Source organism: Pestalotiopsis fici (genome assembly GCF_000516985.1).
Source record: "Pestalotiopsis fici W106-1 unplaced genomic scaffold PFICI_Scf_7, whole genome shotgun sequence".
In the NCBI taxonomy this organism is placed as follows: Eukaryota; Fungi; Ascomycota; class Sordariomycetes; order Amphisphaeriales; family Sporocadaceae; genus Pestalotiopsis; species Pestalotiopsis fici.
The window spans coordinates 1,087,222-1,099,750 of NW_006917097.1; the positions used below are offsets into that span (position 1 = coordinate 1,087,222).

The 12,529-nt window shown below is 50.1% G+C and overlaps 5 protein-coding genes across 5 annotated transcripts; 4 read left to right on the forward strand and 1 right to left on the reverse strand.

Annotated features, from left to right (window-relative positions):
• Positions 1-734: 734 nt before the first annotated feature.
• PFICI_09971 (uncharacterized protein) lies at positions 735-2,517 on the forward strand (the record flags this gene model as incomplete). Its single annotated transcript, XM_007838552.1, has 2 exons — positions 735-788; positions 844-2,517. 2 exons carry the CDS (start codon positions 735-737, stop codon positions 2,515-2,517), a joined length of 1,728 nt encoding a protein of 575 aa, XP_007836743.1.
• Positions 2,518-2,866: 349 nt separating this feature from the next.
• On the reverse strand, positions 2,867-4,486 carry PFICI_09972 (uncharacterized protein; the record flags this gene model as incomplete). The annotated part of the gene is made up of 1 exon (XM_007838553.1): positions 2,867-4,486. One exon carries the CDS (start codon positions 4,484-4,486, stop codon positions 2,867-2,869), a length of 1,620 nt encoding a protein of 539 aa, XP_007836744.1.
• A 355-nt stretch (positions 4,487-4,841) lies between these two features.
• PFICI_09973 (uncharacterized protein) lies at positions 4,842-7,178 on the forward strand (the record flags this gene model as incomplete). The annotated part of the gene is made up of 1 exon (XM_007838554.1): positions 4,842-7,178. The coding sequence occupies one exon, from the start codon at positions 4,842-4,844 to the stop codon at positions 7,176-7,178; it is 2,337 nt and encodes a 778-aa protein (XP_007836745.1).
• A 286-nt stretch (positions 7,179-7,464) lies between these two features.
• On the forward strand, positions 7,465-9,666 carry PFICI_09974 (uncharacterized protein; the record flags this gene model as incomplete). Its single annotated transcript, XM_007838555.1, has 3 exons — positions 7,465-8,016; positions 8,165-8,836; positions 8,887-9,666. The coding sequence occupies 3 exons, from the start codon at positions 7,465-7,467 to the stop codon at positions 9,664-9,666; spliced, it is 2,004 nt and encodes a 667-aa protein (XP_007836746.1).
• Positions 9,667-10,447: 781 nt separating this feature from the next.
• PFICI_09975 (uncharacterized protein) lies at positions 10,448-12,307 on the forward strand (the record flags this gene model as incomplete). Its single annotated transcript, XM_007838556.1, has 2 exons — positions 10,448-11,362; positions 11,549-12,307. The coding sequence occupies 2 exons, from the start codon at positions 10,448-10,450 to the stop codon at positions 12,305-12,307; spliced, it is 1,674 nt and encodes a 557-aa protein (XP_007836747.1).
• Between the last annotated feature and the right edge of the window lie 222 nt (positions 12,308-12,529).

Consider the following 12,529-nt stretch of genomic DNA (forward strand, 5'->3'; position numbering starts at 1 on the left):
ATCACTTTAATGCCTTGAAAGAATCGGCTTTACCGGGGACGGGGTTTGGCCCAAGACGGACTCTGGCTGCTCAAGTCCTACCCCGATGCCGACCCCGCCCTCCAAGATGACACGCCTGAAAGCGGTGATGCGATGGTCAACTGCAACTTGGGTTCCACCAGCGCATCATAAGAGCAGAGATTACGTACAAACCCCTATGTGCCGGGAGTATGGGCGATCATAACTCGACTACCCCGGTAATGAAGACTCGTCGCCGGCGGGCGCTTGCTTGTACATCATGCCGCTACAAGAAGCTTCGATGCAATCGCCAACAGCCCTGCAATGGCTGCGTACGATCCAAAGACAAACAAAACGTATGCACTTACGCTACGGAACCCATCGCCGCCTCTGCTGCTAGTACAAGAGCAGCGCCCTCGGCCGTTCAGCCGACCGCAGCGAGTTCAGTCATTCCCCCCAGCGCAGTCGTCTCAAAGAAACCCCTTGATGCGGTACTGACGAGTGCCATTCCATCACCGACCTCGCATCTGGCGTCAAATACAGAACAGCGGCAAGGCCAGAATTGGTATTCTTCCAGTGTTGGCCAACTATTGGTTGCCACGCCTCCTTCCACAGACTTGTCACGCAGCCAGTCAACCCAAGACGTGACAAACGCGGGCCCAAATCAAGACTATCCGGCAAAGGATGGAGGCATATCAGGGACACTAGACAGTTTATCAGCTCCCATAAGTGCAATGATGGTAAAGACTCGATACTTTTCACCGAGTGCTTGGCTGTATTGCGCACTACTGGTAAGAACTTGGTACCATGTAGGGAGATATCCATTAACGACAAGTCCCTGTACAGCTCCCTCACAATCTGGCTTGGCTGGAAAAGATCAATGAAGAGAAAACGGAATCTTTTCAAATCCTTCAGACGTGCAAACTTTTGGCGAAACATTTCCAGAACCTGCAAATACTTCAATGGAACTATGGCGAATATGGAATGCTCCTTGCTCAGAAAGCAATCGCGGACGTCCTCATTGACAATTACCTGCGCACTTTTGAGACTATCCATCGCATTCTACACATTCCCAGTTTTATGCGCGATTATGAGCTCCTCTGGTCGGAAACTGAAGTGACTCCTGTCAAATTTATTATTCAAGTTCAGTTATGCTTGGCCCTGGGTTCGCTAGTGTACGATGATGACTTTACCCTTCGACCACAAGCCCTGCACTGGACAAGAGAAGCCGGGGCGTGGCTCGAGTCGGCAGCAAAGCGTCGTTTAATGTTTTCCACAATTCAGACCATGTGTCTTTACCAGCTGGCTCGTGAGGGTCTACAAGGTACCTATGGGGATAGGATATGGATCGTGTCAGGGTCTCTTGTCCGAGCAGCAATGTCCATCGGTCTTCATCGTGACCCGACAAAACTACCGCCCACGTCAGCAACGCATGCCGAGATGCGCCGCAGACTATGGACGACGGTCGTCGAGCTCGCTTTGAGCTCGTGTCTCGATCCGGGTGCGGCTCCTCTCATCTCTCTTGATGATTTCGACTGCAAATTACCTTCAAATCTCGATGATGCTCAACTGAATCTGGATTCCAACCACAGTCCAAAACCAAGGGACAAGGATCAATATACCGATTCGTCATTGCAAATCGCACTAGGCCGCACAATAGGTACCCGTATTGCCATGGCTCGGTTCTGCACAAAGCTCAACCCAGATGGCTACGACAAGACACTGGGACTAAACAATGATTATAACACGGCTTGTCGTGCCTTGTCCGAGTCACTGCAATCTCTGAAGCCAGCACCGTCCGAGTTTCAGCGTCAATATTGCGAATTGGTCATGTCCCAGTATAGCTTTGCCCTACATGTTCAGTACATGATGATATGCTCTCGCAATCCGTCGTACCTATTGTCCAGAAAAGTCTGCGTCGACACAGCGCTCAACCTAGCCCGCTCTTCACTACCGCTTGCGTCGGGGCACGACCAAGTACTAGCGACAATGCAGGCCATGACCATGAATCAGTCTCCCCAAGGCAGCGAATTCGTGCGGCTATGTATCTGCGGATCAGGCCCTTATCGATCCGCGCTATTCCAAGCGCTCATGATAATCGCGTCCGAGCTGATTACCATGATTGAGGAACGCAAGGGTTCGCTTCACTGGCCTACGGGGCTGCTTGGTGGAGACATGCGTGCTCACGAACTCCTTTCACTGCTCCGTGTGGGTGCAGAGTGGACAAGGCTTCGTATGCGAGTCGGTCAAGAGATCAACAAGGATCATTTATTTGTGACTTTGGCCATATCCAACATTGAAGCCCTAATGAAGGAAGAGGCCGTGATGGAAGCCATGGACGTAAGCGGCAAGATTGCTTGCTTGGAAGTAGAGCAGATCCTAAAGGAGCTTCTTTCTGCTTACAACGATGAACAAATACCAGAAGTGCGGTTCAGCTCTGAAGAGGATGACTTGTTGGGCTTCGATGAAATGTGGCTTATTCAAAATGGGGATTTTGATACAAACTTGGTTGATTTATAATGAGATGGTCCTTGATATTCACTTTTCTATTCAACGACCCGGCGGGTGCAGTGCTGTTGAATGTGCAAGTGTCTTGCATTCATATCACGACAATCACAATCATGCGCAGGACAATTACAAAGTTGGTCAACATTTGTTATTCATGTAAAGGCGACTACAAAATGCTATTCATTCTAGCGTCTCCTGAAGTGCTAGAGCATTTGCACTAGTTTATTGGCAATGGATGCGTGAGAATGATGCTTGCTGTTGCAGTCATCTCACTCACCTTGCACGCCGAAAAGGATATGGAAACCCCGAGAGAGCTCAATATGCCAATCAGCTACGTATGTAGCTCGACTTGCCAGTAAAACTAGAAGAAACGACCACGTCTTCCAACAGAAGAATTCCTTGAACCGCGACCGGCTCCGCGGCCTGAGCGACTGCGCTGGCCACGACCGCGTTCTGGGTCAAGCTCCTGTCTCGTCGGGTGGCTGGTTGTGGGAGTTCTGTTGGACATTGGGCGACCCAGTGCGTCAAATATCGGCATCTCGAGATGTGAGTTCAAGTGCTCTGCCGGAAGGAAATAGCGGCCTGTCGTGGGAGCTCTGCTAGACATTGGACGTCCCAGTGCGTCAAATATCGGCATCTCGAGATCAGAATCGGATTGCGCTACCGCATGCAAGGGACGGTTGTTTGAGCTCGAGGGGTCTTTTGGGGAAAATTGCGCATTTTGTGGCGTGGATGGTCCGAGTGGGAGAAGAAGGCCGGGTTCAATCTTTGGCTTCTTTGGTCGAAAGCCTCCCACGATGTCCAAAGATTCCACTGATTCTCGTTTCAATAAAGATTGCCCTTGGCTTTGTCTTTGAAGAGGCCGGGGAGTTGATTCTTCTGCCAAAGAGGCACCTCTTTCGATGCTTGACATGCTTGCAGCGGCGGGAGATGACGCAGCATTGAATCCAGAGGTTGGAATCCTAAGGTTCACGTCTGATGTATTCGTCAAACCATTCATCTCGTGATTGGTTTCTCTGGCTGGAGTAATCTCTTCGCCCCCATGGGCAGGGACACTGATCTTCTTGTAAATCAAGACAAAAGTACCGGGGCCTTCGAGTTCCCATTCATCATGTGTGATATTGGCCATCACCGCGCTTTCCGGGTGTTGGACATGACTACCGTCGAGACGGTAGAGTCGGACGCTGTCCATGCTTGCTGTCGGGTGCATGTATACAACTCCAACCAAGGCATACTGGACATTGGTGCGCCCAAGTCGGAATCGATGGTCAACAGGATTAACTGACCATTCAGAGACGTCAAAAGAAAGTCTCTCTAGCGATGAAAAGTTGTGCCATTCTGTGCCATCATTTGTGTAATGGACAAATAGAAAGTTTGGTTTGGCACACATGTGCCTAATGACTCTTTCGCCGTGACTTCTGGCATCGTCTGAATGATCAAAGATGGGAAAGAGGCCCATGATTCTGTCGGCCAAAGGCTCTTGACCATTCCACCGAATGATGGATTTCTTGGCAACGTCCAATGCCGAAAGGATGTGATCGACCGTCCACTGTCTCGAACCAGCGTTGGGACTGCATGTCCACGTCTTTGGGTGATACAAGCCAAAGTTCGGGTCCGAGAAGAGTGTATCCATCATCAAGTCGCTCTCCAAGAGCTCCTGGAAGCGAGGCGTGTGGCCTTGGCTCTTTCCAAAGATCTCGGCAATCTTTGATCTCAGTTGAAGCTCGCTAGCTTTCGGAGGATTGGTAACTTTTTGCCATGCAAGCTTCAAGATGGGGTTGAGCTCTTCATTGCGTCGAGCAAGATCATTGGATCGATAGTTTTCTGGTACAAACTTTGCAAGATGTCGGAGAAGAACCAGCAGGCAGTTCAAGGCAGGCCAATCGTTGGTCTGATCGCTGCAGCCTGGCCAAACGTTTTGCAGTTGATGATTTGCCAAAAAGGCGTCCGGGTGGTTTCGCAAGTCGTTGTCTGACTCCATCTTGCAGCGCTTGTGATGATGCCGGTGAAGATGAGGGTCAACTACAATGACAAGTCGTTTGTCCTTGAAGCTGGACAATGAAGAGGGGTCAAGTTGGCGGTCCAGCAAGGCAAATAAAAAAAAGTGGTGGGCGACATTGGCGGCCTGCAGGTTAGAACAATCCATTCTCCGTTTGAATGACGTAGAACAATCCATTCTCGTTTGAAAGGTGCAGAACAATCCATCCTCCGTTTGCAAGACGTTGAACTGCACCCACTACTACCGGTTGATTTCTACATGGACACCTCCAAGCTTTCCATCTTTCTCATTCATCGAGACAAGAACTGAGCCTCTCTTCTAGGCTGATCAGCTCACCATGGATCCATCACGACCGCAACCACGACCAAACCCAGCCTATACGGCTGACCAAGCCGTGCCCAGCGCACAAAACAAGCATCTTGTCCAGTTCGCAGACAACCTCGCGTCCCATGTGATTCCCGGCATCGTCACAGCCCTGAGAAAGAATCAGGCGTCTGGCGTCCGGGCAATTCACATTGTCTCTCCTTATTCAACTGGCAAAAGTACCCAAATGGTGCCAGAAATCTGGACACGCATCATATCCATGTGGCCGAACTCGCGCGGGACATATGTCCAAGCAACTGAATACCAAGCATACAGCCTTCACAGGCACCTTCAGACAACAAACGTTACATTTGGAAATGTCCTAGGCAAAGCAGATCTATACACGACTGCCAGTGGCCCACCGGCCAATACGCTTACCCTTACTATTTACAAGAGCTTGGAAGGAATTCTTGCCGACAAAATCCAACAACGCACCTCGGAACCCCCCCTTGGTCCGCTCACTATTTTCATTGATCTGGAAAAGGTCCCCAGTATTCGTGTCCAAGTCACGCTCGGTCTCTTGGTGACCTGGCTCTCCCAAGTCGCACCTCGGGCGGCTCAGCAAGGTCACAATATCACCCTGGTGACCTTGGCAGGCCACGAGGCGAGTGATGTGTATAAGACACTTCATAGCTTTCTTGGTACAGAGGTTGCGCCACTTGTTCTTTCAGTTCCAGATCCTCAACTGCCAAGACAGGTAGTCTCCATCCGTGACAAGAGAGATGACCAAGCCCCTGGGATCTTGCAGATACTTGTCGACGATTTCAAGGACTTCTTGCAGTCTCCGGAGGACTTGCACCTTCCACCACCATGCATTGTTGTATTCGTCTCCGAGGTTGAAGCCAACACACTGCTTGGTCAGCCCTTGTCTGAAATGATTGGCGACGAGCAGCAACCTCCCATCCCTATACCCATACATCACCTGACTGCCAAGTCGAGCGAAGGAGATGTACAAAAGATTACATTGGCGCAGCACCCGCAGATTATTCGCGTCGATCCCTCATTTCAATCAGTCTTGTCAGTCAACGCCACTCATGTCATCTCCTTGGGTCGCAAGATCATTCGCATCTATGAAGAACACTCCAGCCAGTTTGTCTCGTCCGCTGTCCGGCTGAGCAAGAATGAACTAAGCTGGGAGAAGGCCTGGGCAGCAGCCTCCAACCTTTCAAGTGTCAAGCTATTGACAGCAGATGGTGACGCGATGCCTCTGACGAGGCCAGAGAACCCTCTCGAAGGCGACCTCATGTACCTCGCCTACAGTCTTGTCTACCATTGGGGGTCTACCGAGTGGAAGTCGATCCCGATTCCCTGCCTTCCCTACACTAACCCAGTTCATCTCAACGAAATGTCAAGGCGCATTGAAATCATGTCAGTGGTCAAGCAGGATCCCAGCGGTGCTTGGCAGGTTCCACCTAGCTTGCGTTATTTTAACGACTTGCTCTACACGCCTCTTAATGAACCGCGTAGTGTTCAGCTTGCCTGTCTGATATCACACATTTACGAAATGAGACAAACTCTGTCTACCAAGGCTGTCCGTCTACTCATTCGTCTAGCAGCAATTATTAGCTGTGGCATTGCGAAGCTCATGAACATTGATGAGGAGCAAAGCAGCAAGTCTGGTCTCAAATCCCTGGGATTTCGAAATAGTCTCATCTTCCAACTGGACATTGCAGCAGCTTCGTCTGGAATCGGCCAAACTATGGTATGCTACGGATCACTCTGGGCCGCACTTGGTTTGTGGCAAAAACAAGTCGTCGAAACCAAAGGATTCGAGATCCTTGGGAACCATGGCAAGGATGGCACAATCAAAGTGGCCAATACTGCAGTCACTTTGCATCTTGCTACATGCAAGAAAGTCTTGGAACGTGCCAAACAGCTAGAGGGTGTGGTCGAATATGCACTTCTCTCCCCTGACCAGGAGATTTCAGAAACCACCGCGGACGCCCTTGGACTGGAACAAGTCAACAACATTCTCCTGCAGTCTTACATGCACCAACAGGTACTATTCAGACCCTTGAGATCAGGCAGCAACGAACTTGACTCTATTGATCTTATCTCTAGTCGAAAGGTGACCGTCATGTTGCCTACTGCTCGCATAATCGATGGCGAATCGATCGGAGCGCAACAAGAGACTAATAACGGCCAACGGGCCCCCTTTTCTGCCATATATACATCCATACATGACGGAGACGATGGAAACCTGCAGCCAGAAGATTTGACATTTGTTCCTTATAAGTCTCACAAGCATTTAAGGTCCATACTGCCTTGTACCATTTCCCTAGCCCTGAGATCATCAAGCATAACAAGGTAATGTCACGGTAAACCGTTGACTTAGATTAGATCCTTAATTAATAAAATCCATTAAGCCGATTATCCAGCTAATTTATTTATAATTAAATTTATTAATACTATTGACGCGTGATGCCATGGGGCCTGGAGCTTACTGCTTGATACCCCCCCCCCCCCCTCGCAACAAACGCGGTACTTGAAGTGCAGACTGACCACAAGCTCTCCATGCCCACCAATCCTTCATCATCTCAACATCTCGGCACACTACCTCTCAACTCTTCATTCACGAAAATCCTTCAAGCAGTAAGATGGATGCATCAACAGAAGAGGTCCTTGAGGCCCTGACCTGGCACCCGGACGGTGCTGCAACCAAAGTCCTGTTTATCGAGGCGCCACCGGCCTCTGGCAAAAGCACAAAACTGGTTCCCAAGATCTGGCAACAGTTATCGAGTCGGTCTCCCAACATCACTGGCATTTACGCAGTGCAAACATCCACAGAAGCAAAACTGCTGCATACCTACTACCAAAAAAGTCAAGTCATGAAGACTTCAATCTCAGTCAAAAAGACAAGAGATCGACATGATATCCATCTTTGGGACCAAAACCATGTTCGTAATGGTTCGGATGAAATGTTCTTGTGTGGGCATGGGACCCTGAGTACAATGCTTCAGCAACAGAAATCCACACAGCCGCCCATCCTCAACCCGTGCCTCGCCATTTTCATGGACCTTGAGCCAGTGTCCACAGCTCTGGGAGAGTGCCTTTTGGGCCAGGTGATTCAGACGCTGCGTGACCTACGATTCGCCAACCGGGCGACGCCAATCAGCCTCGTCTTGTTGGGGTCGCATATTCGGCCAGGTGTACCCCGACATGTTGAGTACCTCTCAATTAAAGATCAAGATGGATATGATCACATATCGCGAGCCTTTTCGTGGGCGGATAAGTCCCCGTCCCGTCAGAGATGTTGATTCCGAGTGGCTACAAAGCATGCTAATCCAGAATTTCAAGCAGACGCCACCGGAAAAACCCCAGCCCTCCGTTGCTCTCTTCATGACTCACGATGACGCCCGAATCGCAGTCATTGACCCAGTTGTAATGATCCTGGCCGAGCCCTCCACAGTGTACTACATTGACAAGACCTCGCGGAAAAGTGACGTGTACAAAATGGCAAATTCCCAAGAGCCAAAGCTCGTCTGTATCGATCCAAGTGGGAGGTACACTCTCCCCCCGATCAAGAATCTTGGGATTGCACTCTCTTCTGGCTCTCGAGAAGCATATCCATTTCACCACCCGACGAGTCAATATCCTTACGCCCGTGTGGGATTGTCACGACTGGAGCTGGAGAGACAGGCCTCCATACTGCAAGGCCAGGAAGAGTCAAACTTGCAGCTTGCACGAGACCGTGAGTGGCTCGATAGTGTGGACCCATGTCCTGCACAGGACGCTGCCTGGATTCAAGAACTCATTATCCTGTCGTATCGATTTTGGTCAGACGGCGCGTCCATGTTGATGCCTCTACCGGTTTTGGATGAAATTCCACGGGGGTCTCTGCGAGAGGCGAGGCGGCGCCTTGTGGCTATGAGAGCTGTGGAAGGAGATATTGCCACGGGCTTCCATCCCACCGAAATTGGTATGGCAATGGCCAACGAGCTGATGCTGGTGGACAAGTGGTCTCCAGACGTTTGCATAGCCCATGCCCTGGCTCGGTGCCGACACCTGGCACACGGCAGACACTCTTGCGCATCATGATTAGACTGGTAGTCATTTGTTACTACAAACCTCGCAAGCTTTTTTCGTTGAGCATCAAGGAAGCCTTGCAGTGGGACAAGGGCGAGAATACCTCTGCCATACTGTCCAAGGTCCAGGCCGACTGTGCGGGAGTTGGTGCACAGGAATACTACAATGGTTCCATCTGGCTTGCCCTTGGGCTGTACGAAAACCTGGTGGTGCAGGACAAGATATCCTTAAATCAGCACAATCGTTACATGCCAGTCGCAGATGACTGCATTGACCTGGACATGAGAGTGGTTCACAGGATTACCAAAATGATTGCGCATCTGGAGACCCGACTTCTCCCAGAGCCGGTCGACAAGACGCTTCCAACTTCATTCGCAACGCCCGCGGATCGGCTCGAGGCTTACGAAATCCTGGCATGGTCCTATCTACATCAGACCGTCTTTATGCCCAAACCAATCAATCATCCTAACGTGAGGGCCTTTGATATAACCTCGAGGCAGCCTGCTGATATTACACGTCACTTTTTCATTCCTGTAGACAGGGCAAAGCGAAACTACATGCTGTTGGAGAACCCATCAGTGCCTGGATATGCTGCATTCTACTTGGTGTCAGTAACTCCACCAAAGACTCCAAATGGTCTGGTTGCCCTCGTTACTATGGATCTTAATTTAATTCCACCAGCCGTCCTGGATCGTATTGAAAATGAAACGGGAGAGAAGCTCGCGGCATTGACGAGAACCTTGTATACAATCCCTCAAAAGGGTGTAGATTAGTACCGCAACAATGCAAAATAGACTAGCATACAGTTAATTCAAAAGGAGCACAAGCTCTAGTAGTACAACTTTGATCTCCATCCATGACCGTGACCGTTGCATACGCCCACGTCAGGGCTTTTTTCGCAATGTAGTGAAGGGTTGAAGGCAGAGGGCAGTTAGGGGTGGATTATGACGAAACTGAACTCTGACCTACTAGAATTAACGGGAGCCCCTATTTATAGGCGGTCGATCGCTAACGCAACAAGGCTGGCTATATCAAGGTAGCTGGTCTACTTTTAGCACTTGACATCCCATCCTCGGACAATCAATGTCACTCATGTAGGGTAACCGTCACTGGGCCGAGTGAACTTGATAGAGTACATATAGATTGCATTTACATGATGAAGTCCTGATCGCTTCAGTGTTCACATATCCTCTTTAAAGACTCGACCAGGTCTATCCATCCTTTATCCAGTACTTCCAAGCAGTGTGGAATTGTTTCACGTAGCTAATTCAGGGCTTGTAATGCGACATTGGAAGACGTGGATTGGACAAGGACAAGAATAAAATGACGGGGTCGATGAATAGCCACTAGATTAGATCTACTTCTGGTATCTAGTGCCAGGGCCAGTCGCCCCGGGGCCCAAAGGACGCTAGTGGTGGGGAAACCAGCCAGAACCAAGCTTATGCCGCCAGTCCAGTTACCCAACGATCCAGGGCCTGGGTCCAAACCTTGACTTTTCAATCCATCAAGATTCAAGCTCATCAGCTCATCTACACCAAATCAGCATCATTCATCATGCCTGCCAAAAAGCGTCGCAGTACATCTGCTGCGGCATCCGACGATTCTTCTGCGCCTGCCAGTGCACCTGCCAGTGCTCCTGCCAGTGCTCCTGCCAGTGCTCCTGCCAGTGCGCCTGCCAACGCCCCTCCCAGAGGTCCTGTTATCCACAAGCCTCTGGACACTGCGCGCAATGACGACGCAGCTGCCACACCCGAGAACCTGCTCGCGGTATTGAACGAAGCTCGCCAAATGGTCAAGCAAAAGTACCCTGAAATGACAAAGTCTGACATTGACCGACTGGTCAGAGGTCCGCCCATTGACGACAACTGGACTCTAGAGGATGAGCAAAAGTCCAGAGATGACTGGGATAATGATCCCATGAAGACACATTTGCTGGAAGCCAAGCATACCAAACTTGGTGCATCATGGCGATACAGCGTTCGCTTCTACGGGACCTTTGTTGAGGATATCATTGGACCACGCTTCAATTTGGTCTACGACTCAAGCAGTCATGCAACCGTGGTTGTGGTCGATGGCATATCCGTCAAACATCCATATTGGTCGGCTCCCTTTTGTGAAGCCCTACTTCCTCTGCTGAGCCATGACATGTGGCAAAACCAGCCCGGTGCTGCAGCGGTTTGTCTACAATATGTAGTCAAGTGTCGTACAAACGACCAACGTGCCATGAGATGGCCACGCGAAAACTATACTACAGACAAGTTTTTTGACATATTCGCAGACGTCACGGAATGCTTGAATACCGGCCAAGCATCCGTCAAGGACATTCACATTCAAGTCCGACATAAGCTCGGTGAAATTCAGTCGCCGTGGTCCAGACTCTTTGAGGAAATCGAGGCACTGTGTTTCAGGGAACAGGTGGCTCCCAAGACAACACCACCCGTGTCACAAAATGACATTGGTTTGTATTCTGTAGGTACAAGCGATCTCGAAAAGCTAATCAAGGCACTAGACAACCAAAGAGATCGCAACGGCCTACCAGTATACAGAAAAGCCCAGTTGATCTCCAAGGCTGCAGCTGCATCCTGAAACAATGATCATCCTACCAACGCAGACCAAAAAGGTGCGCGCGAAAGAGCGCTACTCTCTGTCCGGCAGCACGCAGCCAAAGCCGAAAAGACCCCAAGTCCCGCACTCCTTTCCGATATTCCTTTGGATGCTGATCCAGACCAAGAAATGGCAGATTCCGAAATTCCAGAATCTCGCCCCGGTTCCCCTGCTCAAATGAAGACGAGACAAGCCGACGGGCCTCGTACCACAGTAGGACTTGCCATGCCCGATCCAGCACAAGCTGATGGGCCTCACCCCACACCAGGACTTGCCATGCCTGAGCCAGGATTGGCTTCACAGCTTCCTACATTACAACAGGATGAGCCAATGGGCAATACGGCACCTACATCACAGCAGGATGAGCCAATGGGTAACACGGTTCCTGAGCAAAGCAGCAGGCCAAGTATCCCCCATGTTTCTTCACACGAACTCTCAAGAGAGGCGCCTCGTAGCTCAAACACCATGTCCAGTCACAGCGAGGCATTGCCCCTCCTGATTACCTCTTCAAATATTGCCATACCAAGTCAGGAGATGGAGCACGATGCACCAGAAGGTGACAATATTGATGCTCAAGAGGAGCCCACTGCATCAAGTATACCCCCTCATCTTGCTTATGTAGATGCTACACATCCTCTCGATATTCCAGACGAGGCGAGGTTGTCCGACGTTCCGTTGCCCATTTCATGGGAGAATGCGGCGGAGAGGGTTCAAGACCCATTCGATCCGTATGCCATCTTGTCGTCGCCAGGCGATTCATCAGAATCCGACAATGATGCTACCATGGAAACCCCTCCAAACGAGAGATGACTGACACGAATGTGATTTAAATAGTAAATAAAAACTTTTTCATTTGAATTTGCTCTCCATAAAGCTCCAACCTTGGTCCGGAACACTGTAGTTGTCTTAATGCTGGATTAGAATGAATCGAAACATTGAAATGCACCGGGAATCAACGGAAACTCGCCAAAAATAAACGTCACGTAAAAGGTCTGTATTGTAAGACGGAAAAGAAATGAGCTTACTGCCCTT